Source organism: Sycon ciliatum, chromosome 2 (genome assembly GCF_964019385.1).
Source record: "Sycon ciliatum chromosome 2, ocSycCili1.1, whole genome shotgun sequence".
In the NCBI taxonomy this organism is placed as follows: Eukaryota; Metazoa; Porifera; class Calcarea; order Leucosolenida; family Sycettidae; genus Sycon; species Sycon ciliatum.
The window spans coordinates 31,741,855-31,766,459 of NC_088644.1; the positions used below are offsets into that span (position 1 = coordinate 31,741,855).

Sequence of the window (24,605 nt, forward strand, 5' to 3'; positions counted from 1 at the left end):
ATTATTATTATTATTATTTTAGAATTGCGATCAACAGAACGAGCTGAACCGACATTTTCACAAAGGCCTTTATTGTATTCAAAAAACGAGTGGATACGAAGGCAGTGAAGAACATGGAAGAAAGAAAAAATGTGATATGGAAGAAATGATGAACAAAAAATTGTACTTCGAACTAGTTTTCGCACAACACTCCTCAGGAAGCTACGTTGTACTAATGAAAAACAATCCAGAAAGATACTAATAAAGAGAAATGGAGTGAGAAGAAACAACACCTATGAAAATGATAATCCTAGCACTAAGGTAATAACAGGAAAAACTGCGAAAGCACTTAACGAACTTGTAAGGACTACTAGTATACTGTGACACAAGATATGACACCATGGCCAATAAGATTGGGTGCGAGCGTGTGTTTTCTAGTAGGAAGTCATCAGTGTATAAGCATCTTGCTTCTCGTCCTGATTGCTGCAAGGTTTATTCTGATTCTTCTTTTTCTGTTTTGTGCCGTGCTCGTCATGGTTATAAGTTGCAGTTGAGTGTGTTAGAAGCTGTTTGTCAACGTATTCATAAGCCTAATCTGTGTGTCCAGAAGGACAGCATTATTCGTTTGAAATTGTTTTAGTAGCAGCTTGTTCTGTCTGTTTGGCTCTGGTTGGCCATGGTGTCATATCTTGTGTCACAGTATACTAGTAGTCCTTACAAGTTCGTTAAGTGCTTTCGCAGTTTTTCCTGTTATTACCTTAGTGCTAGGATTATCATTTTCATAGGTGTTTTTTCTTCTCACTCCATTTCTCTTTATTAGTATCTTTCTGGATTGTTTTTCATTAGTACAACGTAGCTTCCTGAGGAGTGTTATGCGAAAACTAGTTCGAAGTACAATTTTTTGTTCATCATTTCTTCCATATCACATTTTTTCTTTCTTCCATGTTCTTCACTGCCTTCGTATCCACTCGTTTTTTTGAATACAATAAAAGCCTTTGTGAAAATGTCGGTTCAGCTCGTTCTGTTGATCGCAATTCTAAAACTATTGTCGCCTCGACGCCTATTTACATTATTATTATTATTATTATTATTATTATTTGCATTTCCGCGGCAATGTCAGCCGCACAATGGCAACCCACATATTCGCATATGCCGGAAATAGAATGCTCTGCCAAAAACATAAATCAAATGACATCATATATATCCGTTCTGTGTAATCCAGTCAAGAGGAACATACGACGGCACAGAGTCACAGTCCTCTCCACCCTGCACGATCCCTTGCCAGGATCCGGAGGCGCTGCAAGTCACCAAGCGACACAAGCCTTCCATTATCCGTTTTCGCCAGGTCTTCCGACAGCTTCGTGACAATTGTGACACGTGGGCGTTCTCGCCAGGTTTTCTTATCGTGCGTGAAATGCGCCGCCATTGCCAATGATGCTGGGGTGTCCTCTGGTAAGCGGAGAATGTGACCAAAGAGTTGCCACCGCAGACGCTTGAGAATGTTGGTGATTGGCTCAGCTTTGCACCTGGCGTACAAAGAGACATTCGTCATCTTCTGAGGCCAACTAATGCCAAGGAGTGACCGCAGTTGCTGACGGTGGAAGGAATCGAGACTCTGCTCCAAAGCCACCGTCAAGCCCCATGTTCCGCCGTTGTAGGTCAGTACTGGTATGACAAACGCCTGACAGAGCCTCAGGCGCAGCTTCTCACTAATAAGCTCTCGTCGACACCACACAACAAAGAGTGACCTGAAAGCTGCTGTTGCGAGCTGCATCCTTCTGATCACGTCTTGTTTATCACCCAGAAGTGACCCAAGCTTACGTGTCTTTCTCCAGATTTCCGCTAGACGATCCCCTTCTCTGCGTAGTGTTGTTTGCTCAGTTTTCTCTTCGTTCACTTTGAGATGCCATTCGCTGAGGACCTCAGTTATGCTCGGGCTGATACTGTCCAACCATGTCCGTGAGCTGCTCAGAAAATCCGTATCATCTGCATAGATAACTTCCTCAGGCAAGAGTTCATCAGCTGGTGGCCTGGGAGGTAACGTGGCCCTGAGATCACGTAGCGCTGATTCCAAGTAAATGACGAAAAGAACTGGAGATAGGCAGTCGCCCTGTGGGGTGCCGATCGTGGTCTCAAATTCCGATGACTGCTGCTTACACGCGAGCACAGATAGGCTTGTATTGGAAAGAAGCACTCGGATAAGTCGGACTTCATCCTCCTTCACGATGCAATTGACCACCGTGAGCAGCTTCTCTCTTGATATTGTGTCGAATGCTTGGCTCATATCTATTCCGTGTCTCTCGATGGTGGCATGATACTTCTGGGTGATAGCAGCTAGCCAGCGATGCGTCCAGACTGCATCAGCCGTGGATCTTCCAGGACGGAAGCCACTATGGGATGCACTCAGATAGATGTCCACTGCTGGCCGGATGCGTCGCAGTGTAAGGAGAGAAAGGGCTTTCCTGGTTGAATTCAGCAGTACAATAGGCCTAAGATTTTTGGGAGGCCCCTTCTTTTTGTTAGGCTTCGGCAGGGATATTAACGTGCCTTGTCCGAGTTCAATTGGATGATGCGTCTCAAACATGCAATTCAGGCATTGAGCGCTTGGGCCAGCGTCTCACCTCCGTACTTCAAACATTCTGCATTAACCCCATCGGGTCCACAGGCTCTGTTGTTGTTGAGTTTCTTGATGCACGAATAAATTTCATGAGCTGTAATTGGGTTTTGAAGAGGTCGGGGATCTCCGTGAAACGGGAGGACCGGTGAAGCATCAGGCCGGTTAAACTGTGTAATGAAGTGGGATCTGATGATATCAAGGGACTCAGTAGTGTTACCTACAAGTCTACCTTTGTCATCCTCCACCACCAGCTGCTGGGCACGTTTCCTCGTCATTAGAGCAACTGCTTTGAACTTAGTAACTACATGATTATACTCCTTTACAAGCGTGTATATCGTTGCATACTTGATGAGGGTAATTTTGCCGAAACATTGAAATAATTGATTGATAAACGGGTTGGATATTGATGCAGAGTGAATGGAAAAGAGCGGTTCTGCTCCAAAACTACTTCCATTTAGATTGGTCGATGAAACCATCCATTTCCGTGAACGCATTGATGATTGTTGAGTACGGACATGTACATGTACATGTAAATGTAGGTAATGCTGCGGCGACTAGGTCAAACTGGCACTCGGAAACCTTTTGAACAGTCTCCAGAAAGATTCTAATCTCAGTGTTCGGACTGCTCCCTGGACGCAGGGCATTGATATCCGTGACCATGTAGCTCTACAAAGCATTTTGCTGGGTTTATGAGCGTGTACGAATGTAGGCAGCTAGGGCGTGGGACGCGAACCTCGGTCTTTCTCGAAGATGTATAAATACACAGGAACACTTCTCTGCCTTTCCAATAACGTTTAGTTCACGAAGTGATTATATCGATACAGCCTATCTCCTAGGATTTGTTAGGTAATATTTACCGGATCATCTCGCATAGCCGCAGAAGCCATGATTATCTTTTGGGGAAAGTGCAGCCATAGTGAGCGGGAAGAGGTCGCCAGTAGTAGTAGTAGTAGTAGTAGTAGTAGTAGTAGTAGTAGTAGTAGTAGTAGTAGTAGTAGTAGTAGTAGTAGTAGTAGAATATATTATTTTACTAGGGAACTCCCAACAGGCGTTGCCTTTTTACTGGGAACCCTAGGAATGACTTGGTGCTTGTGAAAAATGCAGAAAGGGGCTTAGCTTGACGACATCCAGGTGGAAGCATGTTCCATCTGTCTGCTGCCAAAAATGAAATAGCATTTAGGCCGTAACGAGACGTAGCTCTGGGTAGGTTCAGAGCGGCTGAAGCTTGACCGCGGGTAGCAGCATTTGTGCTGCATGATGCAGAGCGGGGGGTAAATATCGTGCTTAAAAGAGGACTGGTGCAACGAGATAGACACCTAAAAACAAACACAAACAGCTTCAAGTTTACACGGCGAGAGAAAGTATACAGGTTATATTTGGTGAGAATGAAATCGATAGAATTATACTGATCATGGCCAAACACTCGCCTTAGGCACCTATTGCTGGTTGACTCAAGTTTGTGCGTTATCTCAGCTATTCTCTCTGCTGGATTATATCCCAGAGGGTAAATTTGATTCTGGAAATCGCGGACTGCTTGTGACTATGAAGAAAAACGCCATTGATGAAGGTCAGGGGGAACGGCTGCCGAATGTCCTTGTCGTCAGTCACCGCGTTCACTATGACAGTAACCACAAGATGCATTTCGATGTCGTCCACTTTGATAAAACGTATCATATCTATGTGAAGCGCCACACAACACTTTGTGCTAGATCACGAAGCAAAGATACAAGGGATACTGGACCAGAAGAGGAAAACAACACGACCGTGTTCGATAATCGGATCACAAAGATTGAGGATGGCAAACCCGTTGGAGTCTGGCCTGAATTGCTGTAAGACTAGAGGATACTCGTTAATGCAGAATGTTACTATGCATGGCATCACTGCCAACATGTTGACATGTACATGTAAGACGCTTCGCTTTAGGATCTATTGAAAGATTCTATCAATTGCAATCCATTCCTGCTGTCTAGTCTTCATCTGCCTAGTCCTCGTACCACTACTTCCTATACCTCCACTCATCTCATATGTTCGTCATCTGCAGTATCATTTCGCGCTCATCTTCCTGTTCGCTCTCATCTCTTCTTGTCTTTTGTCTCTTTACCCTTGTGAGTTGGTGTATGATTCTTTTTAAAAGTATACAATGGTCTCCACAGTTCGCATCCTATCGTAAGTGCATGTATGCTTAGCATACCCAAAATACAAACACATTGCAATACCCTGTCGTCATGAATAGGTATTTGCAACACCAAACTGCGCTTTCTAGCAATCTTCTAGTTTCACGATCCTTTCTAGACAACGACTATTACCAGTATCTGAAGTGAGCAAGATGTTAGGGCAAACACGAATAGCGTCAGCAGTGATGAGCTGTTCCATTACACCTTGAAAGTTTTGCCTTGAAGTATTTGAAGTAATACCGGTACTGTTCAAGACACCACTTGCAAGATGTGATGGTACAGCTTTGACGTGATTTTGATATAATGAATGGTATCCCAATTTCGTGCATGCCTTTGACCTGGGCTTGTATTTTCACATTCAACGTCTGGCGTTGTTAGACGTTTGAGCAGGGTCTAAGCACACGCAAAGTTGGGCTTGGCCTTGCTTCCCTTGTCTTCGAACCTCTTGGTCCTGCCGTGCTCACTACGTCTAGACCGTGTACTCCACTCCCTCACTCGCACCCCTAGTTCGGGGTTTCTTCTTCTCTTATGTGTTTTATGTCCACAGAGCTCCAGCATGCAATCCCTACTATGAGCCATATTAATTAATCTTTCTAATTTTCTATTTGACTGCTCTGCCTTCCCGTCTAAGTAGCTGCTGACACCATGATTTGAAATGAAATACACTGTATTGAGGAATTGTAAGGTATCTCACCCATACTAAGGAACCGCTCAGTGTGATCGGCGATAGCCTCGGAACAAACTTCATCATACCAGCTCCCTTGAACACAACCTATTTCGAGTGAAGTTGGTGCTGCTGAGGCTATAGTCAAAATATTCCTGCTGTCAACTCGTTCCGAAAAGGTTCCATTCCCTCTACTGTTTCTTCTCCCTACAAGAAGCCATGTGTATTCTGCCTCCAGGTTCACAATCGTTGTTCATTGGAAGCAGTCAGTGATCACACATAAGCTCGTACTGTTTTCTGTGTTTATCTCTCACGAGATCCGTTGGCACAAGTTAGTGCAGGGACCTGGCCCTAATTCAGTTCCTAGATTGCTCACCTGACAATATCCATTATGAAGCAGGCTGCGGTTGTCAAGAGCCAACAGCTGGTGTGGCCTCAGCGAACCTGCGGGCATTTTACCTGCTCTACAAGCTGTCCTATGTAAGACAGGTTCTATTCGAAACGCTGTATGACAGCAGTGTTGACAGGACCAGAGCTTATGATGATCTTGTAGTTGACAATTCCAAGGCGCGCTACTCACTTTGTGCTGACCGTTTGAATTTTATCTCTTTTACCAACGCCAACATCTCGTGACGCGAAACGTTATCGCGCTGTCCTAGCATCTCGACAGTCAGTAAGGTCCGCACGTTTTCCATTCCTCTCTCAGCTTGTTTTGACATGCTCGCACAAGGTGACTTGACTTCCAGATTCCACATATGCCTACTAGCGATAAGGGGCATAACGCCGCGTAGCCAATCAGAATCTGATGCCCACATTTGGCATTGCCATGGTCCGACCTGCATGTAGATCGTCTCTGTACTAGAACTGAGAGGGGATGGCCGGTCTGTGATGTGGACAACAGCACTATATACCATTGATATACCAACGCCGGTATAATTATGTACTCGAAATGTCGCGAATGTACATGTACATGTACATATAGAACAGAAAGGCAAGTCTATGATTGTGTGGACCGCTGGTCAAGATAGCACCTTGGACCTCTGGTGAAGATAGCACCTTGCACCGCTGGTGAAGATAGCACCTTGGGCAGGAGATCGACATGGTACTGGTAGTTTGGATTGGTTTATTTAATGTCGAAGAAAAAAACAGGCCGTGTCGCCTTATTACATGAGATGGACTAGTTCGTCTGTGTATAGTTCATTTGATTGCGAATGGTGGTATTGATCGACATACCCCACCCTGGCCTGGTATGGGGCGTTATGGGATGCATAACGTCTATGTTGTAGGGCGAGAGATTACTCAATGTGAAATTCTAGACTGAATAGACAATTTTTGAGCCTTGCGTAAGCATGTCATGTTTAATTACGTAGCACAGGGCTAGCCAACAGAGTCAGACCGACCACTGACTGCCGTATTATCATGATGCGTGAATAGAATAGCTATTAAGGTGCATGATGGGGCTCCCTTGCTGAGCGGAGTCGGTGCAGTGCGGCTGAAAACTAGAGCCAAACAGCGTCAGGGGGAATGTTATCATACGACTCCCACAGCACCAGAACAGCGATGTTACGTCGAGAGGTCAGCAGCGCCGTGAGGGACGTCATTCTACATGACTGTATTCTCCAACCCAGCCAGGAATACACGTACACGTACACATTCATGTACACGTACATGAACTTGAGCTCATAAGCTACGTGTAGGTGTAGATTTTTCCTATGCTATGGGTCATGTCTGATCATCATTGTGGACATCTTGTTTCTATTTTACCTGGTTTTTTGGGGGTTCTTTTGTTCTTTTTAGTGGACTCCACCCCACCAGTACAAGTACACTGTACTGGTATTCAAAACCCGAAGTAAGTAAGTAAATGGATAGTATTATCAGCTGCGACCTATCACCTCTCCAGCTCAGCATATTTACTTACTACCACCTACTAGGATTGCACAGAGAAACCGGGACATATGATTATAATGCTTGTGCCCGACATGGTATATCCCCTATCAGATAACCCAGCAATTAGGCACCAGTAAGCGCACCATAAGTGCGCATAGCCAGCTCAGTTGGCCGCCCCTAGAGGCGGGGAAAATTCTGCCACCTTCAACCGCAGTACTAGATCTCGTGCAAGCCAGTATTTGCCACACAAGGTGACTCGTCCGTGGTGCCTATCACACCGGTATGGTCACGTATGGCCCAAGAACAACTGCACGTATGCACGTAGACATGCCGATCACAATGTCATGTACAATGTGCGTTGCTTTCAGCTGCTCTGCGCATCACTTCTTGCTTGTTGTGGATGTTCAATGTCTGCTAGTACCAGTGATTGTGATTGAACTACATTCACATGTACATGTACATGTGAATGTATCTTGTACATGTACATGTAGTCCCGTCCAAAGAGCAAGAATGATATACACCTCGTTGTACTCCTACAAACAGCATGGGATTACCCTTTACGTTGAGGTAAACGGGACCTTCGACTTGTGCAGCAGACCGGACTGCCAGACACATGTCAAGGAGGTAGACTCCAAATCATGAAGACAGCATGTAGATATCAAGCTTACAAGTACAAGTACATTCATACTCGCTATGATGTTCTGGAAGTTTTGTAGGTCAAATCCAATTAGTGGAGTTTAGGTTTGAGAATGCCTCAGGACAGCATTATGCCTGTGCTATTGGGTAATATCTGCTGTAGAATTTCGTGATCTATACGGGGCCAATATTCCGGAGCTGTTTGGTGACGTACCACTTCTGTGGACCAGTAACACGTACAACATCAGTGGCTACCCTTGAACGGGGGGGGGGGGGCAGTTCCACATTTCACAGTTGTGCAAGTAATATGGACACACGCTGACCTCACAGGCTTATGCCTGTTTATATTCCCCACTATAAATAAAGTATACAACTACAACAAACACAGCAACTGGTGTGTGTAATGGCGGACTTTGAATATGCAAGGAATGAAAATATGCCTATAAACAATGGACCCACTGGAGAAATAACATTTTAAGCATGGTGTGGAGAAGTAGAGCATGCACACATAACACACACCATGTGACACACAATGACATACGCACGTGCTGAACAATGGCAAGGAAGAGGCAGGGCTTCATCCAGTCTGTCCTATTGAGCTAACTATAAAATTGGGCTCGAGATAATGAAAATTGCAACACAACAGTGTCCTACGTGTCTTTGTTGATAATTTTGCTGTTTTGTCTGGCTCTATAAATCCCAATGTTTTCATTCAATGTCTTCTTCTATTGGTGCCATGGTCAGCTATAGCCCTTTTTCACTCATGGTAGTTCCTGCCATGAACCGTTGTACTTCAGCCACAAATGCCAATCGCATGCTAAGGGCTGATATACGAGACTTGTATGAACTGGAGACACTGAGCCAGTGTAGCTAGGAAATGGCAGGAATACGTGAACTTGAAATCGAAGAGGGCAAAGCGAACGGAATTTAAACACACGGCGTTGGTCAGTATTTGTGAGAGTACCCTGGATCAGCAAAGATCATGTCTTCTCAGTTGCTATTGGAACTTGTCTCGTTAGCAATAATCACTTTCACTGGAACATACGTATGGAGATTTGTTGGCACACATTATGTAAGGTACCAAAGAGCCATCGTCCTTATGCCATGCACGCTGTGTCTATTGAATCTGTTAGCACTAAAGCTGTCCAAAGACTGAGCATTGCGGTTGAGGTGCGAAATAGCGGGTCCTGTCAGTGCACAAGATGGGACCACCCTCGCGTCCGAACGTGCAGCTTGTGCTCAGAGACTTGACAGGCGGGAATGTCAGCTGCAAATTCCGACCCGGGTTGCGGTCTCGCGAGCAGGGCTGATAGGGAGAGTTGCTGCAGCTCCTGGGCTACACACAGTGTTCAGGTGCTTTGCATCAGCAGTATGCAGTAGTTAGTAGTCAGACTGTTGTCAATGTGACATCAGGATGTCAAGCTAGACACTACGCGGATAGACAGGGTGCATGGACGTGCAGTTTGGATGAGTAGAGCGACTAGTTCAAAAGTCCCTCACAATTTGGAATCCTTGCTCACTTGAACCTAAGGAACAAACCAACATACTGCACGTTTTCGTTTCCTTGCTTTGAATCTATCATTATGTTTGCTACGCAGCGCCAGGAGGCACCAAAGCTAAGATTCCGCTCGTTCGGAGACGAGGACGACCAGAAATTCGTCAAAGAACGACTGGTTTTGTCACCACCAGCACACAGCAGCCCGCCATCATCAAAGCTCGCTTCTCCACTCGTACCCGAAAGGTTGCCGGCGGCAACGGGACTAGCAGAAGTGGCTGGCCATACTCTGCTCGGCGCTCTGCAAACTCCACCGCCTAGTGCACCTATCCTTACAAGCAGTCATCATCAGTGCGCCTTCGACTTCCAACTTCCTGTCCATCACACCTCCATTCCGACCAGCTTTGCACCATTCTTCTGCTCAACCAACATACCCACCCAAACCAGCGCTCCCAACTTCGTTGCCAGTCCTCTTTCTGCTGCATCGCTCTCACCGACGTCGTCCTCTTCATCATCTCTGTACCTGGACGATACGTGGGCGGATGATGCATCGGACGAGGCCGTTGAATACTTCATGAGAGAGTATGACGAGATCAAGTCCCAGTATTCGTTGGATGCTACGGTCACTCCTGTTACTGCTTATGCCCACGTAAAACCAGCACCTTCACCGATGCACCAGGAGCAGGCCGTCGAGCGTCCACTCAGTCCGCTCACCTTCGAGCCAGTTGATACGGACTTAGCGCTGGCGTTCGGGCAACATGATCTTCCAGGCGTGTCTGTGGCTAGCACAATGAGTTCATTTCCATCCACCCCCACACCGCTTGATAAACCTTCGACGGTGTCGCCTGCCACGTTGACGACAACCACGTCTCAAAGCACGCTGTCTTCGATCGAAGAAGAGAATGCGACCTCAGCTACGACTGGCCTTGCTGAGCCTGCCAGCGACAGCAAGCCAACTTCCCAGTCCAAGAGCTCATCACGGAGGCGACAGACTAGCACCACCCGTAAGTCCAGCTGCTGTACATCCTGCAGTAGTACCAGCAGCAGCAGCGGCAGCCACAAACAACCCAAAGCCAAGGCCAAGGCAGCCACCACCAGTGCTGAGGCCACCCTCAGTAGCACCAAGAAGAAGCGGACGACGTCGACGAAGCGTGCTGACTGCACCACGGCGAAAGCAGAGGAGCCTTCTTCATGCTCACCATTGGCGGGCAGCAAGCCTGACAGCTTGTCTGGCATTCTGAACGATTGCACGGGTCTACCCTTGTGCAACATCATTGAAATGGAACGCACTGATCTGGAAGAGGACACGGATAAGGGGCGGAGAAAGCATCGCAGCTTAACCTACAAGCTATACGCATGTACGTGGGAGAATTGCAACAAGATCTACAACAAGTCATCGCACCTCAAAGCTCACCTGCGCCGCCATACCGGTGAAAAACCCTTCGTCTGCGACTGGCAAGGCTGCAGCTGGCGATTCTCCCGCAGTGACGAGTTGGCTCGTCACAAGCGAATGCATCTGGGAATCAAGCCCTTCCAGTGTAAGATGTGCGAGAAGAGATTCTCACGCTCCGACCACCTAAGCAAGCACCTGCGCATCCATGCTGCGTGTGCTGCAGCTGGCCAGCCGTTCTGCAACAACCCAAGGCGCAAGAGGCAGAGCAAGGCTAAGGCCGGCGCTGCTTCTAACCTTGCCGTCTCCGCACAAGCACTAGCATCAGTCACCAGTGCATATAACGCACCAGACCAATCCGCACAAAGTCTGCCTTCATCTCCTTTGCAGTCACCCGACACTATCGCAATCTTCAAGATGCCCGAGTCTCCTATCTCGCCTCCGGATTATCCCAACCTTCAGCTCCCTGACCTACCCAATTCTGTCCAAGCGGTCGCATACTAAACATCGTCCACATATTCGATGAAGGAAGTTCTATTTGGACTTTGAAATTTTATCAGCGAATTCTATCCTGCTAAAGCCATCAATGAATTATTCTGCAATACGAACACTTGCCTTTCATAGGTGTATTTGGTTCCTCTGAGTTTATGCCTTATTTTTCCTCCCAGTTCCAGATCCGCAGTAGATCTTAGGACCCCTACAGTACACATAGTTCTATGTCACAAGGACAATGCTAATAGACGTATAGCTCTGTTGCAATTGTACAGTGTCGAAGATCAACATGTACATACCTACATGAATCTGTGATGAGCTCTCTTTTTGACATATCTGCTTCTTCATTGGTGCGCTTATTGTCCAATTCCTCGAGTCGCGTTTATGTCTTCACACGCGTTTGTGTTTCTGCAAATTGATGTATTCACATCGTGAACCATATTCTCCTCCACTGTTCACTGCGACTTCACCATCGTGTGCATGCTGAACTTGTACATAACCAACTATAGCCAATATTATTCGCCCCCTGAACGCAAAATTGTACTTGCCCATTGACGCACAAATCTCCCGCTTTAGAATGTCACAAAGTGATTGGTATAATTATTAGTCTATATGAACACACGCGATGCTGGAAGAATTGCTGATGTGAGAAGCGCGGCTGCCCAGACCCGGGCATGCTGACAATGTTCACATACTTCCAGGGCGATCTCGTGGTCAGGTTCGATTTCCCCGAGAATGGTGAGGTGTTAATTGCTTCATACGATGTCATGCGTTTTCTGTTGAAGACTGGCCCTCATGCATGTACACGGGCAGACACATATAAAAGCTCAATAATTTTCTCGCAGCTAGAGAACAATGACGTAGACGCTTTGAGAGGCAACAAGGTCGAGGAACCTTCGACTCGGCAAACCTGCAAGAAACTGTCCCCGGGGAAAATTGCGGAAAAAAATCGCAAAAAACGCGGGGGAAAACGCGGCATAATATGGCATAATTTGCGGTGAATTTGCGATAAATATGCGGTAAATATGCGGTGAATAATATTGATGTGCGGCAATTTTCAGTGAGTATGTAGTGAAATCAATCAGTTACAAGTCTCTGGTGTAAGCACTCGTCATATTTGAGTAAAAAGCCGCCAAGATGAGACGTTGCTGACCGAACAGTGCACTGTGTGTACGTGTAGTGCAACAAAAAAGTTCAAAAAAACACGGGAAAATCGCGGAAAACGCGGTCTTTTAAAAATCGCAAAAAACGCGGAAAAAACGCGGCCGCGGAATCGCAATTTTCCCCGGGGACAGAAGAAAGCACCACTCCCTGCTCAATTTTTTTTAATTTCGGCCAATCGGCTACTATCATTTCGTCCTGGGGATTAGACAAGGGGAAGTAGCCATGTAGGGACGTGAGCCCGCCTTTCGACACCGGGAGCTGCAGCTCGCTCGACTCGACTCTTCTGAGTGAAGAGAACCCACACATTGATCTGGTGAGCTGCGTCGTGGGTATTTTGCAGTCAGATGTACCCCTGCTCAATACACAGTGTTTCGGGCACCCCGTATCAGTTGAGCTTGAGTAGGCTGAGGAAGATTGTGCCTGAACAGCATCACTTACATGTAACTGTTATAATATTATTATAGTGCTCTCCAGGCCCAAACATCACCAGGGACACAAACTGAGAGAGACAATCCGTTTCCAGTGCGAGAAACACCTCGTGAACACCAGATATATGGCAGCGTGAGTCAGTGTGGCTCCTGATAATAGCTCAGTAGCCGAGGCTGGTTGGTAAAGTAACTCCAATTTCACTTCAAGGTACCAGTGCATCTAGTGTCTGCTTCTATCAAAGCAGCGTGCTGTCTATACTGGTTACCCCAGCAATTGTAGGGTGTGCATAGATAACTGTCTTGGCCGTTTTATACCGACGTAATCCGTGTGGTGTAGACCAGGTGTGCATTGGTGGTCGATTCACATGGCTTCGCCAGTTGTGTGGATTAGACAGTTATCTGGCGCCAGTCTTGATCTGTCTCATTCAGATCTTGTTCGTTATCGTTGCTATAAGAGAAAATCTGTGGGTGCACATCCAGTGCATCTGCAGATTTGCGTGCTTCTCTTGCGACGGGCGTATACACGGTATACATGATAAATTGATAATAGAAAGTGATAGTGCCAAACGCCAGGTGTGAATAGCACAGCATTGCAAGTAGCAAGGTGAGAGATCCCCGCGGCATGCACTCCGTCCACTCAGCCACCATACCGCACCTCTCCGCCATCACCTCATAATCATGCTTTCTTCAGTTTCCATGAAGCCGGCGTAGGGAACAGTCATATTTCTTCCAACAGTTGTGATCACAAAAGAGTCAGAATAAAATGGGTGCTCATTTCTTTTCCAGTCATTCAACAACTCAACCTTCTCTGATGAGGTCTCAATGACCAACACAGCTGTCAGAAGGAATTATGTTGTCAGCACACAAAAGGAACCTCCTGTTGTGGGAAGTGTGTGTGGTCGGCCGCAGAGCGCATCGAGGGTCACCATGGTCACCAGGTGAGGTGGTGCATGCTGGTGAGGCGGTGCAGTCAATGTACATGTACGCAGGATTTTCAATGGCCGAATGCTGCTGCTGCTCACCTTCTTCTACACTACAGCCGTACAGGCAGCCGTGGATAAGTGGTACACACATGCATTTATGCGATGGTCGCAGCGGATCAACATGACACGCAGCGTTCTGGACGCGCTGAGGCCAGTGCGCCGGCCCCGGTCAATGGACTGGATTTCCATGTCCGCTACAGTACTAGCACACACCACTGAATGTTCACCCTGTGTCATAGTGTAGATCTACATGATTGTACATGTACATTATGTTGAAAAGCTCTGATGACACCTATACTACATGTAGCTGTAGTACAGCTACATGTAGTATAGGTGTCATCAGTGAACATTCAGTGGTGTGTGCTACTGTAGCGGACATGGAAATCCAGTCCATTGACCGGGGCCGGCGCACTGGCCTCAGCGCGTCCAGAACGCTGCGTGTCATGTTGATCCGCTGCGACCATCGCATAAATGCCATGGAAACGGGATCGGGAAATCGGCGATATGGCAAGTTTTCCTTGCCGTACGCAAGCGAGAGATATACCATCGGAACCGATATCCAATTGTCTTTCATCTGAGCCCTACTTGAAAAATCGATGCACTTCCCCTTTAAGGGGGCACATCACCCAAAAATTCGATGAAAAATCGAATTTGTAAATTCATATTGAGTGCTACGTCAGCTGAAAGAGCATGAATAGCTGCAAATTCTCTGAAAACTGTGTCCCTATCTGACCAGCCGTTCAAGAGTTATGGCCGAAAATGTGCCCTTGCAAGGAAAGATTTTTTTGTTGCATGCTGTCATTTGTTGGCAGCACTGTATTTGAATGTGAGCAGACCGTGCGCAACTTGTCGTGTTATGGAAACACGCGAAAGTGTGCAGAATTTTGCCCCAAGTCCAAAAAAGTCCAAAAAATCACGTTAAAAAACCACGTATTGGGCTGCACGGCGGCGGGCAAAGCCCGCCGCCGTGCAGCAGGACTTTTGCCAGCACCCTCGTGACGTTGCAGATATGTGGCTTGATTATTGTAGTTGACGTTGATTTAGTGACTTTGGCAAGTTTGAGTCGTGTCAAGAAGTCAGGTAGGATTCAGTACTAGGCAGTAGTGAAACGTGAGTGGCAGTCTTTGCCGGTTTCTGAGGGCATCCTGGATTTGGTGTGCAGCGCTGTGGAAATGGCTTGCTGTGGAGGTCCCAGCACTGGATGTTGTATCAAAGGTACGACCTCGTAGCACGTGCTAAACCTAAAAAAATTCAAAAATTGACTTGGGTCTGTGGGAGTCCGTGAAAGAACGCCCACTCGTTCCGTTGTGACAGATTCCAGGGCCACGTTGAGGGGCCCTACCCCACCACCCATGGCTGCTTCTGGACTTGTTTTAGGTTTGGGTCCCGCGCACGGACAGAATGGGCACGAAAATGTGAAAAAAATGTAAATGCATTTGTTTGGCTCCTGGGTGGCTCGCACACCGTAGCACTATGCCGGAAATTTGAGTTTTTCCGGCCTGGAAAGCCTGTCAGTGAGGCGCAAGAACTTGTAAATCATGTCCTGAGGGCCAGCATAGTGGCAGGAGTGTGTGGTCAAAATTTCACTCAAATCCACTGAGAAACACCAAAGTTACGGTCACATCCAGTCAAAATATGGCACTTGTCAAAGTATCCGAACGTTTTCGGTCCCTTCTCATCAAGGATTTTACAGGGAATGGCTCAAGTTGGAAATGTTAGGGTAGAAATGCATACGTTATAATGACATGTACATGACTTGATTACGACTACTACTAGTAGTACATGCACGTAAAATGTAAACCTCGTCATAAGCTATAATTAGATCTCCCATGCTTGTAACCTTGCTGTCATCACTTCTAGAACTAGTACGTCTACCACTTCCTTTTAGTTAGTCAATCACGTCGTTGATTCCGGACTATTCCAGACCTTCCAAGTAATATGCCCGATGAGTAATGTTCATTGCACTCCCAACTCATCACAACCACGTGCTCTTCAGCCGAACCATACAGACACCAGCAAGGACACTTCCGTTGAGAGATAATATTGCTCCACGCCCCTAGACAGCTGTTTCGCTCCCTGTCGGAGCTCATCAGTAGAGGATGATAATGATGATAATGGAGGAATGATCATTCTTATACACCAGAAATGGCGCAAGTGCGCGCTTTCCACATATATCAATGGCATATGCAAGCTGCTAAAAGAGGTGAGTCTCGCCTCGCCTGCATACATGGACATTGCAACATCATAATAATAAACAACATACGTGTACTTTCCATTGGCATCAGTATTCCGAGTAAGATTTTCGTCGCTTGTGTGGTGTGTTTCTCCACCAATGAGCGCGTACTATGATTATTTATCGCTGTTCTCACACTTTACCATTTTAGCAGCTTGCATATGCCATTGATATATGTGGAAAGCGCGCACTTGCGCCATTTCTGGTGTATAAGAATGATCATTCCTCCATTATCATCATTATCATCCTCTACTGATGAGCTCCGACAGGGAGCGAAACAGCTGTCTAGGGGCGTGGAGCAATATTATCTCTCAACGGAAGTGTCCTTGCTGGTGTCTGTATGGTTCGGCTGAAGAGCGCGTGGTTGTGATGAGTTGGGAGTGCAATGAAGTGAAAATATGGCCGAAAGCTCTGTCGCAATATTTTAGTGATGAGTAATGTTGCTGACTAAATTGCATAATATAGATATCTCACCTTCTAGAATACCTCGCTTAGTCATTATGTTAATGTTACGCAATGCTTACTTCATCTACATGTATAGTAGTGATGATCTAGGTTTACCTTCTCCACTATTCTAGAACTTGTAGAAGGATGATTTCGTAATCCTTGTCTTACCACCAACCTTAGTTCTCTACCTTCGCTATAAAAGCTGTTGCATTCTTAGTTTCCTACGGATTAGTTTCTTGCCGATTAAGACCAGCGAGAGAGCAGAGAGCAGTAATCAAACAAAGGAAGAACATACATGTACATGTAAGAGTGATAAATTTGTATTCGACAACCATGGTGTAGATGGGAGATGTGAGGAGAAATGCAGCCTATCGCGGAGCAAACTCGCTTTTCAATATAGGTTACGTGCGAATCCCAGGACAAGTGTTCATCAAGAAATATACCAAGGTGTTTGTAATTTTTAACAATGTTGATAGCAATGGGATCATCAGGGAAAGTAAAAAGCCGAGTCGTAAAGAGGGTGAGGTCACTGGAGGGTCGTGGGGGGATACAAAGGATTGCCGTTTTCGACACATTGGGGCGAAGTTTCCACTTCGACATCCAGCGCACAACTTGATTAATGTGATACTGTAGCGAGTCGCAGGCTTGTAATAAGCCTGGCTCGGTTATATGGAGCGCTGTATCGTCCGCGTAGAGTGAGGTATGATCCAAACCTGGAACAACTTCGCTAATAACGACTGCGGATATAACGACAATTCGCGAATAACGACCGAATTTCCATGCCCAGAGCAAAGTCCCATCTAACTGTATACATTTAACTTCGGATATAACGACTATCTGAATAACGACAATTCGCGTATAGCGACATGCTTTTAGTGCCCCGTGGTCATATTCACTGCTTGAATAACGACTTTCTGGGCTTTTGACAGCTATTTCAAGTACCTGTCAGTCACGTACATGTACCTGCCATGCAGAAGTACCAGAACCTATGGTGCACTGGTGATGGATATTATTGCACACATGCAAGAAAATGCAGCCAAGGGGGGTGGGGGCTTTTTCTTCCTTTTTTATGTTGGCTTCAAAATTGTTGGATTTACCAGCACACCTACATGTATATGTATACAATGTACATGTAGTTGTACATGATTGTACAGTAATCATCATACATGTACAATGTACATGTCTCTGGCCCTGTAGATGGCTCAAAAAGGCATATTTTTCAATTGATTTCCCTTGCATATTGAATTTTTAGTTCTTTTCAACTGCAATATGAAAATAAAGTACACATTGACATAGAGCAAGAAAAGAGCTTGATTTTGATATGCATATCATACTATACAAAATTTGGGTTCACATACATTCAAATGGGACTTCGGTTATAAGGACACTTCGCGAATAAGGACACTTTTCTGATGCCCCGCCGAATGTCGTTATTGGCGAAGTTGACTGTATATGATGAACAATAGAGGCCCCAAGATAGAGCCCTGGGGCACTCCAGAGTGGACTGTTAGAGGGACGGACAGGGCATGTCCAATTCGAACACTCTGTCGACGTTCAGTCAGATAGCTGGTGAGCCACTGCAGACACGTTCCGGCTACGCCAAACGCTGCTAACTTATGGAGGAGACCCCTTGTCCAGACAGTGTCAAATGCTTTGCTCAGGTCGAAAAAACATAGGAGGCTAAATTGCTTCTGATCCTTGCATTCATATAGCTTCTGCACAAGCCTCAGCAACTGCCAGGCGGTCGAATCGCCTCGCCGAAATCCAGACTGTGACGGGTCAAGGACCGGGTTCACATGTTGGTATAAGTGGCCAAATGCCACACGTTCACAGAGCTTTGAAATGGTGCTATCTCCTATGATCAAATTCCGTTATCAAGGTAATTATTAACACGGCGCACTGATGACCTGTGACGCCAGATCATGGATTGTCGGCCAGATTTCTCCATGTAGGCTTGTCCAGAGCGATGGCCCTCACATTCCCCAGCTGACTGCTGCGCTTCAAGTCGATGTTCCTCCTCTGTAAGTCGCTTGTGATGAAAAGCAGAACAAAATTATTCCCGGTTTATAATCTGAGGATTGTTCCCTCAATGTGCACCTCGTGAACACCAGATAGCAGCGTGAGTCAGTGTCGCTCATGGAGATGCTGAACAAGCGCTGAGGACCGCTGGCCATTCATAACGTTGTTGCCTTGGAAACGGAGCGTCTCTGTACCCATGAGTGTGTGTGATCCCCGGTAGCCTAATCGGTAGGGCACTGTCCCGGAAAGACAGGGGTGCCGGGTTCGAATCCCGGTGGATCCTTCTTTTGCAACATCTGTAAGTTTGTATCCCTGGTGATGTTTGTGCCTGGAGAGCACTATATAAGTGATGCTCTTCAGGCACAATCTTCCTCAGCCTACTCAAGCTCAACTGATGAGGGGTGAATTCCCTGAAACACTGTGTATTGAGCAGGGAGTGGTGCTTTCCGGCATGTTTGCCGAGTGGACGGTTCGATGGACTTCTCGTGTGCTCTGGATGGCAGTCGTGAGTCAGTCAAGTGAGAATTCAAGTGACGTCGGCAGGAAAACCGCGAGCTCCCATGTAGGGAGCAACACACTCTTCCCTTACTATCGCCGAAGTCGCACCAAACTCGTCTTCACATTGTTGTCCCCAGCGCGGACTTAGATGGTTTGGAGGCAACAACGTTGTGAATGGCCAACGGTCCTCAGCGCTTGTTCAGCACCTCCATGAGCGACACTGACTCACGCTGCTATCTGGTGTTCACGAGGTGTTTGTTGCGCTGGAAACGGAGTGTCTCTGTAAGTTTGTATCCCTGGTGATGTTTGTGCCTGGAGAGCACTATAACTTTATAAGTGGTGCTCTTCAGGCACAATCTTCCTCAGCCTACTCAAGCTCAACTGATGAGGGGTGAATTCCCCGAAACACTGTGTATTGAGCAGGGAGTGGTGCTTTCTTGCAGGTTTGCCGAGTGTATTGTTCGATGGACTTCTCGTGTGCTCTGGATGGCAGTCGTGAGTCAAGTGAGAATTCAAGTCGGCAGGAAAACCGCGAGCTCCCATGTAGGGAGCAAGGGAGCAAAACACTCTTCCTCAATCATTAAATTTTATTTATTTTGAAATGAAGAGACCGTATTTGGGAAATTCGAGTTGAGGTACCCTAATGTAAGAACAGTTTGCCCGACACCTTTGGTGGTTGGTTCAATCGCGAGCTCAGAAATTCTATCTTTTCTACCGTCATATTTTGATCATCAGACTCAGCAAACACAACCTAACCTCCCCCCCCCCCCCCCCCTCAAAGAAAAGCTTCAGGAAATCCAATTGAACCATACTACTACATGACATTGTACTCATTGAGTCATAGTATAAATTTTATGTCAGGCCAGGCAAAAGCACACAATAATGTCGACATCACTGACTCCACTCGAGTGGGCATGTGTCGGATCACATGTTGCACTGTTTTCTCTTTCTCCAAAGAAAAATCTATCAATAGCAAAGGTAAGAAGTTATTGTAATCGACCCACTGGCTCAAACATGGTTGCTTGAAAAACACAAGAACATACTTAGGTAGAGATGAGTGCTGCCAGCAAAAGTTGAATAAGATAAACTGAGTAAATGTCAGTGATCGGCATAATATCTGGAGCGTATGATCACAGCCTATACAGTGAAAATCAAAAGCAGCGGTGCAGAAGCTTGAAAGAAGCAGAATACAGACAGAGAGTAGTGGCAAGCTGCTGGAAGGTCGACGGCGACACTCTAACTGTACACTTTAGCTGTAGGTGCAAGAACGGAGAGAGAGTGAGTGGGAGAGAGAAAGAGAGAGAGAGAGAGAGAGAGAGAGAGAGAGAGAGAGAGAGAGAGAGAGAGAGAGAGAGAGAGAGAGAGAGAGAGAGAGAGAGAGAGAGAGAGAGAGAGAGAGAGAGAGAGAGAGAGAGAGAGAGAGAGAGAGAGAGAGAGAGAGAGAGAGAGAGAGAGAGAGAGAGAGAGAGAGAGAGAGAGAGAGAGAGAGAGAGAGAGAGAGAGAGAGAGAGAGAGAGAGAGAGAGAGAGAGAGAGAGAGAGAGAGAGAGAGGGAGAGAGATACAAGGGAAGAGAGGAGAGAAGAGAGCGAGAAAACAAAACAAAAAAACACACAAGCCACTGTCAGGCAAGGCCTCACGGCACTGCTGCAATATGATCTAATGGTCAGTAATGCAAATTTCACACCAAGGTTCAACTCAAAGGTTTAAAGGTTCAACTCGAGTGACAGGAATGCGCCCAACAGGTTGTAAGCTGTAGCATGCGGGCACGGTGACCAGGTGACTGGTGTACGCATGAGCATGTGACTGCTTACTCAACCGTGTTCGATTGGGAATAAGGGCCGAACACTGCTTTGCAGCCTTTTCGGACCAAAACCAGTCGACTCAGCGTCCAAAAGACTACAACGTATGGGCCAATCGCGTTCATCCGCGCTTTTATAAGAATGAAATGACACTTTTAGTGGCACTTTGCATACAATTCCCCATCTAGTAGGGCGCAGTCACCCAGTTTCGGTTGAAGTGGCGTGTTCGATTGGGAATAAAGGAGGAAGGGAGCATCTCGGCTTCCTCGGACCAAGACCATTCGACTCAGCACCCCTAAGACTACAACTGGTGAAAAATTGATTTTAGGGCATACTTCCCCTTTTAAGGAATTTCAATATCTTCCTGCAAGTGTCCCAAGTCATTCCCATGTTATATTCCAGTGGTGTGACATTATACGGTTGAATGCTGGACAGAGTCAGTACGTGTCCCTATCAAAAATTTAATAATAATAAGAATTTCGAAAGAAAAGGTGACAGCACCGACGCAATCCACACAGTCAAGTAAGCCAATTTGGTAATCAAACGTTTTCGCTCCCTTCTCATCATGGGTAAGTACAGGGAATAATGAAAAAATGTCAAAATACAGCAATTTATAGAACTACAGCAAAAGCAAAGATCGAGAACCTCACGCTATACGTGTGGAAAAAATTAAATCCTGCAGAACAGGTCAAACACAGGGTGAAGGTGAAGAAATGACTAAAACATAATGAAAAAATCAGTGAGGAGAAGCACTCCTGACACTTTTTTCCACACGTATAGCGTGAGGTTATCGATCTTTGCTTTTGCTGTAGCTCTATAAATTGCTGTATTTTGACATTTTTTCATTATTCCCTGTACTTACCCATGATGAGCAGGCAGGCATAGTGGGATAGTCTAAGACCATGATCGAGAAACAGAGGGTACCAGGTTCAAGTCCTGCTTGGAAGCGGAAGGAATTTTTCCAGCCGTGCTGCGACCCACAGTTATTTGGGAACTTGTGGCCTGGCACAAGGGTAACATGGATGTAGCTAATGGGATTTCGGTCTTTGACCACTTGGTGGTGGGTCTGATCTACTCACCTCCCACCGTTTAGGCACTGCATCTGCGCCTTGGATCCTAGAGGGTGGTGGCGTTCCCACGACGGATGCGGAAAACTGGGCTTCCAGCCGAGTCTCACGCGAACCGTGAATTTATTTTATTTTATTCCCGTAGCTATGCAGAAGACGTTACTTCAGTAACGTCTGGCGCTAGCCAGGGTCCACACAGCTTTAATTTGGTATTTGTGTGTTTGTTTGTGTGTTTGTGTCACGCCTGGCGCTATCCCGTATCTGTCCCGTACTGTACCATCAAACACAGCTGGCCACATACAGCTGGCCGCAATATTCAAATAGGGCTTTCAAACGCAAGATCATAACGTGAAGCAACTTGGAAGAATGAGTATAAATGTGAAGTGTATGGGGGAATGCATGAAGGGCGATAGTGCGGGTTCGAATCCCAGGTTATGCCTTAAAAAATAGGAGAATTTAAAAATTTATAACATCCTTATGCTTTTTTTGCCTAGGTTATCAAGGCAGTAGACGGTGTCGTATTATCCTCGACCGTACCTGTCCCGTACCTGTCCCGTACCGTGCCATCAAAGACGGCTGGCCACAATGCATATTCAAATAGAGCTTTCAAATGCAAGATCATAACGTGAAGCAACTTGGAAGAATTACTTCCTCCGCGTCATCGAAATTGTCGCAGTTTGACTAGTGACTTGTCACTTGTTACTGACAACTCCATAAGCTAAGCCATTCAAAACCTTTTTCACAGTATGATAGTCTGAAGACTAGAGTAACGTTCCAGGACAGTTGGACTGAGAGTTTTCATGCAGAGATGAAGTCCTCGTCGTCGCTGATGTCAATGGACGCAAAAATATCGTTCCGAAATATTTCAAGGACGGTTGAAAGTTGGTCGCGCCTCATCTCGAACACTTTGACTTTCTCCACAGGACAAGAGCTGCTATGCTTGTCGTCTGCTAGCTCTGGGTGATTTCTACTTCACCACCAACGAAGCCTAGTAAGAATACACGATCGTTGGGAGGTCGGTTGATTACCGTCGGCGAAATCACCTCGATATTGAAATGAACTTTTTTTAGCCGTGGCATGCCTATTTATTTTAGCTGTGTGGTCACAGCTCATGCAGGTAAGTGTACTATCACCAGATCACATCCAGCGCGCCCTCTTTTTCAGCATCACTGGTATACCCTGGTACGACACCTGCGCGTGCGTCACTAGCACTACGTGTAGAGTCTACACGGCTCTTGCAGGTACAATCCTGTACTGAGTGTCTCAGCCAGAGCGACAAATTTTATCGCTGTTGCAGGCATTTAGCTTGCTGACCCCTCGATGTTTCTCCAAGCGCTGCCACTTGTTCAACGAAGTCATTCTCACCCCAGCTAAGATAAAACTGTGATGAGGCTTGAGTGAATGGCCATAAGCACGAGAAATGTGCAGGCTGCAATGCCTGACTGATTTCAGCGAGTCGAAATTACCATCGCAGCGACATCAGCGAAGAAATTGCGTCTAGTTCAAAAATTCCAGCTTCCAATAACAGAAAATAGAACTTTGCCGTCACCCTATACTGATGACTATCGCCTAGGTCCGATTCCTTGCCTCTGGTACGAGTGCTGGTGAGTATATACCCCGTTTTATATCAAAAGTCAAACTGTGACAATTTCGATGACGCGGAGGAAGTAGTATGTATGCGAAGTGTATCGGGGATGCATGCAGGGCGATAGTGCGGGTTCGAATCCCAGGTTATGTCTTAAAAAAAGAAGGAGAAATTTATAAAAATTTATAACATCTCTATGCTTTTTTTGTCTAGGTGATCAAGGCAAAAAAGGGTAGCGTAGGGCCCTGAGCTTCCAAGCTCTCTCGTTTACCCATGATGAGAAGGGAGCGAAAACGTTCGGTTACCAAATTGTAGGGGTGAAAGTTGGCATTGAGATCCCGAGTTCGAGTACTCTGATTTTCTCCGATCGAATATTCGAGTATTCGAGTATTCTTCATCTCCTAAAAATTGCACACCGAGGGCCTTAAAATGACATGATACAACCCTGATTGAACCGAGTGGCGGTCATTTTTCTCTGGTATATTGATTGGTGGGTCATTTGGGCTCACTCTACTCGTGAACAAATGTTCACCACACCGTCTGTACATCAATATCTGCCGACTGCTGCTCTGAAACTGCAGATTTCTGTGGTAAATGCATGTACCATGTATGAACGAGTACTGTGATTTATTCCGAGTACGATTATTCCTGAAAAACCGAGCGAGTACTCGAGGATTCGGTATAATTGTTTCACCCCTACCAAATTGGCTTACTTGACTGTGTGGATTGCGTCGGTGCTGTCACCTTTTCTTTCGAAATTGGATACGCCTCCATTTTTTGTTCCTTATTATTATTATAAGCATTCCCGCGTTGAAGTGTAGCAGCAGTATGCTGCGTCCACAGCTTCGCTTATGCAGAATGGCTTGGTTTTGTTCCTTACAATAATAATAATAATAATTTGAAACTAGGACAGAGGCAGAAAATATTACAAAAAATGTGTTATCTACGCATGCATCTACGCAAGAGTCACCACCAGCCAATTAGGACATGTTTCAAAGTATTGAACGTTTTCGTTCCCTTCTTGTCAAAATACTACAGGGAATGATG

At 46.1% G+C, this 24,605-nt stretch overlaps 3 protein-coding genes across 3 annotated transcripts in view; 1 reads left to right on the plus strand and 2 right to left on the minus strand.

The window, feature by feature from the left end:
- Window positions 1-1,228: 1,228 nt before the first annotated feature.
- Window positions 1,229-2,263, minus strand: LOC135810501 (uncharacterized). The gene has a single exon (XM_065323991.1). The coding sequence runs from the start codon at window positions 2,261-2,263 to the stop codon at window positions 1,229-1,231; it is 1,035 nt and encodes a 344-aa protein (XP_065180063.1).
- Window positions 2,264-9,471: 7,208 nt separating this feature from the next.
- Window positions 9,472-11,955, plus strand: LOC135809699 (zinc finger protein GLI2-like). Its single transcript, XM_065323115.1, has one exon. It carries the CDS (start codon window positions 9,541-9,543, stop codon window positions 11,344-11,346), a length of 1,806 nt encoding a protein of 601 aa, XP_065179187.1. The 5' UTR covers window positions 9,472-9,540; the 3' UTR covers window positions 11,347-11,955.
- Window positions 11,956-20,010: 8,055 nt separating this feature from the next.
- LOC135809700 (uncharacterized) overlaps window positions 20,011-24,605 on the minus strand; it is an 8,370-nt gene continuing 3,775 nt past the window's right edge. The window contains exon 4 of the mRNA XM_065323116.1: window positions 20,011-20,359. Coding sequence (XP_065179188.1) covers window positions 20,343-20,359 — 17 coding nt within the window. The 3' untranslated portion in view covers window positions 20,011-20,342. The remainder of the gene's footprint in view (window positions 20,360-24,605) is intronic.